The sequence below is a fragment of the Scomber japonicus genome, chromosome 1, assembly GCF_027409825.1.
Source record: "Scomber japonicus isolate fScoJap1 chromosome 1, fScoJap1.pri, whole genome shotgun sequence".
Taxonomy (NCBI): domain Eukaryota; kingdom Metazoa; phylum Chordata; class Actinopteri; order Scombriformes; family Scombridae; genus Scomber; species Scomber japonicus.
Window position 1 is genome coordinate 2524737 of NC_070578.1, and position 6000 is coordinate 2530736.

General features: G+C 39.4%; 1 protein-coding gene across 1 annotated transcript in view; it reads right to left on the reverse strand.

Moving 5' to 3' along the window:
* il16 (interleukin 16) overlaps positions 1 to 1227 on the reverse strand; it is a 60801-nt gene extending 59574 nt beyond the window's left edge. The window contains exon 1 of the mRNA XM_053322067.1: positions 1215 to 1227. Within this exon, the coding sequence (XP_053178042.1) occupies positions 1215 to 1227 (13 nt within the window). The remainder of the gene's footprint in view (positions 1 to 1214) is intronic.
* Positions 1228 to 6000: the final 4773 nt, after the last annotated feature.

Here is a 6000-nt window from a genome sequence, read left to right on the forward strand (position 1 = left end):
TATCCTCATGTGTTGAATCCACTCTCTGAATTGAATTAAAGCCCTTCAGTGCAAAACTTGCTCCATTAAAAAGCTCTTCTGTCAAAGCTTGAAAGATGTTGAACACCTCCCGTGATGTCAGACCACCTCCTGTGATGTCAGCAGAGGTGCAGGGTGAGTCCAACTTTCCTCTGACACACACTCAATTCTATTAATGTCATGGCACAGTAGTAACACTGTTTAGTGTAAAAAAAAAAAAAAATTGGATGAAGAGAAAAAATGGGGAGAGGAGGAGGAGGAGGAGGAGGAGGAGGAGGAGGAGGAGAGTGAATAGTGTGAGTCACGTTGAAAGGTGTGTTATGATAGAGGCTGAATAAACAGTGTGTTTACACATATGCATATTTATACACATACACACACATAGATACACATACGCACGCACACATGTGTATTTGTGTGAGTGTGTATATGTGTGCATGTGTGTGTGTAGCATTAGCAAGGCAGCCACTGCAGCCTAACAGACCCTAATTGAGAGAAAGTAGAGGGTGGGGTGACTCCACAGCAGAACAACGTGAGTGTTGTTTGGAGATTTTTCCACAGTGGGACCCACAGTGGACAGTGGAGAGCCACCTGAAAGTCAAACCTCTCAGTCATGCTGCAAATGAATACTGCACCACTTTTAGAATGTGTACACACTTTGAGATTATTTATGAGCTTTGACCCTAAAGGGGACACGACTGATCGTAATTTTTTTGGTCTCACAGTTTAAAGGGAGGTGCAGCTAGTCTGGCCCCTGTTGTTTCAGTGTGGAATGACAACTACGTGTTGTGTATGGCCATGTGGTTGTATCTAAGCCTGGCCCTGTGTGGTTTATGGCATATGCGTGGCTGTGAGGAGAGCACAGAGGAAACCACTGCTGGTCTTACTGAGCAATTTGTATTCTAAAGGTTGCTTCAGAATGGACATTCACATTGTTATGTAATTTGTGTTTTCCTAAAGGACCGCTGTGTGCAAGTGGCTCCATGAATCCACACACACACATCCAGCCCTCAGGCCAACAAGTGCATCATTTAACGTCCCTGCTCTGTAACTAATTTTGATAGTTACACAATCATCAGAGCCTCAAACAACATCGTTTGCCTCACTTTCACTTCTGCCTTATGATCTTCACTCATTTCATGCATTATATTCCAGTCTGTGAGACAACTTTATGAACACTGTTTAGTTCTACTCACCGTAGTCGATCATGTTGTCTCTCAGCCAGCCTCCACTGCTTCTACTGAAGGTGCAAAAAGATGGATTTACTCCAGACAGACAGGCAGGAGTCCAGACAGACCATCAGGTCAGAAACTGACGTATCACTGAGCGCATATGGCTTCCTCGCTGTGATTCATCTCGGGGTAATGTGCCTGTACCTCTCCTCCTCCTCCTCCTCCTCCTCCTTCCTTTTCCTCCCCCTCTGTCTGGAGAACACAACAGTGTGTCTCAGTAAGGCACGGCTCCCCAAAATCACTGCCCCTTTCCTGTGAGCCAGCTCCAGAGAGGAAAACACACCACACTTAACTGGGCCTGACCTCACACCCACTTTGCATCACACACTGGTTGTAGTCTTTTACAAGGCTTCGTGTGTGTGTGTGTGTGTGTGTGTGTGTGTGTGCACCCCCGTATAGAGAGTATGAATAAATTCTCTGTGGCCCACTCCAGTATACACATAAATAAACACTCCTCATTTAGTGCATGCGTGTGTCTAGTTTTCAGTGCTGTTTGAACTGCAGCACTGGACTGTAAATATGCAAATCTGGACTAGTTCTGGTGGAGATTGTGGATGGACAGTGAACTCAGTTTGTTTTAGATGGGCTATGATGGGAGTTGAGGCCTTTATAGAGTTTGGTATGTGGTTTAGGATATGGAGGAACATTAAATGTGGACTATTTTCAAACTTTGAGGGAAGCATTCTCAGCAAAAAGGCTGCTACTCAAGCAACGTTGTGTCATGACAGTTACATTGATATGATGATATTTAAGCCTAAAGAAAAACGGTTTGCATTGTAGTGTTAAGAGTGAAACATTTTCATCACCTTCCATTACCAAAATTCAACCATTTGCTATTCAGAGGTTCATTGGTTGATTCATTAGTTAGAGTCTTGGCTTCTGGGTGGCGTCAACCACAAAATACCAACAGAGGGTTCAGAGTGAATGAAGAAATCAATGACTTCACTTCAATTTTGTAGTTCTTTTGTCTGTGCAGCAAAGGCCAAGATACCACTGCAAGTCAGAAGTCGATAGTTCTGAGTCGGAGATCCTGACTTCCAATCAGTGTATCTGCTTCGAAATTGAAATGGCAACCACAAAGTTGTTACCGCATGTTTCAAAACACAAACACTACAGGAAGTAAAATAATAATTGAAATAATAATTCTGCACTGTTCACTGTGTGCTGTCATATTGCGGTGAGGTCATGTGTGTTTCTGTTGGTGAACTTGGGTTGGGTGGAGTTTGCATGAATTTCCAACTTGGAATTCCGACTTGAATGACCATGACACTGCACTTTTCTTTGTTGAAGGATGGTTTTCTTTTAGTTCCAAGTGCAATGAATTGGAGCATTTGACTTTCGCTGCCTGGTAAACACCCACGTCTTGTCAGCAGTTTGTTGCACAGGCACACTGTTAACAAAACAGAAAAAAAGCTTCTTTTTGGCCACTTGGGGGCAGCAAGACAACCTGTAAACACATCACAAAAAATGATTTTATGAAGTTGGTTTGTGTTACCAAACAGCTGATAATTACCACATCCAACATTATAGAGCAACATTAGCATTGATTTGGAGTTTGTGTCCATTGGTTGAGTGTAAGTCCAATATTCACGCACTCTGATTTGATTTCCACCAGCTCTCCCTTTTAGCAGCTCTTCACCTGCTAAATAACTCCTCTGTGTTTACTATCTAGTTGCTAACATAGCCTGTCTGCTGTGTAGTGCTGGGCAGTGGCTTTATCAGAACTTTCTCTATGAAAACAGCTGCCTGCAACTGAAAACAAAGCTTTTGAGATCTTGACAATGAACCAAAACAGTAAAGTCTCAGAACAATGAGTTGACAGAGGCTGAAGGGAGCTGCAGAGTCTGTGTAAATGATCTGTGGGTTCATCACTACAAGCAGCTCCTTTCACATTTTTGCGAAACATTTGAGCCATTGTTGATATAAGATACTGAGTAGAGTTGTTAACTTGACAGTGTCCAACCATAATGATAATAGACTGGATGTTACTTTAGTTAGTAATTTTCCAGAGCCAAATATTACTAACTATACTACATTATATGACCTGCAGAGGTAAGTGAATAAAGATAGGAAAGAATTTGTCCATTTACATACTAGATAACAACTATATATACTGTATACTTACTGTTTTGCAGTTAATATACAAAAAGATCTATTAATCAACCAAAGTGTTCCATATTGTACTAACAGTAATGATACAAGATGCACTTCAACCAAATTACAGCTTTGGAATTCCACTGTTCAAGGCTATAGAATCAGATATTGGTTTTCACTATTTTGTAACTGTGAGTAGCTCCTTCATATATGTGGTGCATTACGTTGCAAGGCAGCAATTGTAATGTTTGACTTCATTTGTCACTTCCAACAGAATCCTTTATGTGTACACGCTTTTTTATAAATTAGTTAGATATCTTCTGTGTGTCATATATTCTGTTATTGTGTGCTTCCCTCTAGTGGTTCAGATGTGTCACTGTGGATTGGGCAGTATAACAACAATGATGAATCTCTCAGTTTGTGCATTGTCCAGCAGTGAGGCCTTGGATTTTGAAAGGGATATCACCAACAATCAATCAATCAATCAATCATTCAATCAATCAATCTTTATTTGTATAGCACCAAATCACAACAAAGTCATCTCAAGGCACTTTACACATAGAGCAGGTCTAAACCGAACTCTTCAGGTTTCATTTTGTGGATAAATACTGTGGGATCTTTCAATCTAACACATCGTACCATAATATTTGCTTTTATAAAACCGTGAGTTTTTGAGAATCCACTGAACACTTTATTAGGGAACTGATAAGCAAGAAGAAAGCCTTTGAATTGGGATAAGTCTTGTTAACCCATTATGATACATTCAGAGGGTGTAGGGATCCTGAACTGGGATGCAGTGATCCTGAACTGGGATGCAGCTTGGTGTCACTGATCACTTCTCCTCACCTGCCAGTGAGGAATTGCACTGGGAGGCGGTAACATGCAGACACCTCAACCATCCACTAGGAGTCCTTGCTGCAGTGACCATGACATGAAACCTAACTCGTTTCCCACTTGCTCAATGGCAGTTGAGTAAAAAAAAAAGAAAAAGAAAAAACAAGTACTGTTCACCTTTATTACCTCAGTGCTCCTCAGAATGTTTTTTGGGATAGATTTACAATAGTGTAACTAACATTATGACCTAAATATTTCAACCACAGTATATTTCTGGGGAATCAAGCTTATTAATAGATCTCACAGTATTGTGGCTTATAGGCTTCATCAATATAGTTACCTTTTTCACAGCAGCCATATTAACTTGTGATGGCAGGAAAAGCTCATTGTTATTAATATTGGCTCAGTTACTAAAGTGTTCCAGTAATCTATGACAGTGTGACAGTGAGCCAGCCAGCACAATACCTCAACCCTGAATCTGAAGCAGTTAAATGAAATTCATTAATTATTGATTTGATTAGTCATACCTGTGCTTTTTCTTAATATGACATGGGAGTTATTTTTAAAGCTTTCTCTGAGCCCAGACTTGTACCTTTCACTTATTATTAAAATCAGTGCGGTTGCTCATCTTTTGTACTAATGATTCAACCAGGATCTGAAGATGCTGTTAACAAAAACAACAATATCACTTTTTTGTTCAAATCACCCCTAGACAAAAAGTCCTATACTGTAGCATTTTTACCTTTTCCAATAGGATCCTATAGGATTCCCATACAATTAAAAATATCTTACAGGAATCCTATAGGCCAAACATTTTGTTTCTTTTAGGTCAGTCTTTTTGGATTTTATGGCGCCTATGAATTTCTAAAAAGTCCTAAAATAAAATAAAAATCAAAACATTTTCAGTGATCAGAATTGATGATGGACTACAATTGTCATCTTCACCTTTAATTGGATGCATGTGGTGGTTGTAAATAATTGTGAACCAAACAAAAAAGGTTTTCATATAAACTAGAACACATGTATTTGACCTGACATGTTAAATGTATTCATACAACCATAACCAAGCGGATATTAGTTATACATGACCTTACAACCAAGTCAAACCTAACCACTCCAGTTCAGTTCAGTTCAGTTCTATAACAGTTTGGAAGGCTTGTTTTTAGAAAAGTCACATCAGAAAAAAAGAAATATGGGTAACTTTTAAAGGCCAACATATCTATCAGATATAAAAAAATGTGTACACATCTTATCAGCTGTAACGTATCTTTTAATTTGGAGGAACTGTTGCATCCAAATCTTGGAAGTGATCCAACTGCCAGCAACACCTAACATTGTCTGAAACCTCAGAGCCCCCTGAAATAACTCTTCCCTCCTAATGTGTTCACTGGAATGCATGACCAAGCTCAGAGTTACTCTAAGCATCACTGCTGCTCTGAGCAAGAATTTTACTCCTGCAACACAGACTTATGCACCGTTAGTTTGAATATTCTGCTCCACTACCAAGCAAATATAATGTTATTTTAACAAAAACATGTTACTGTAACGGATGACTTATCACAAGCACGTTTCTGTAAGTGTGTTGTACTAAATGAGCTACAACATGCAAATCAGTCAAAGAGTCTATACTCTGGAATAGGACTGAATGTGTGCACCATAAATAGAATAGTCTGTTTTTCACTGATACATATTAAAATGTTAGATTCAAGTTCTGACTGAAATCTTTTAAGCTTAAATGTAATCTGACATGTTATTTTCTGTGGTTTTAATATAAACATGTACATTTCAAACATACCATGTAGCTTGTAAATGTGCTATCTAC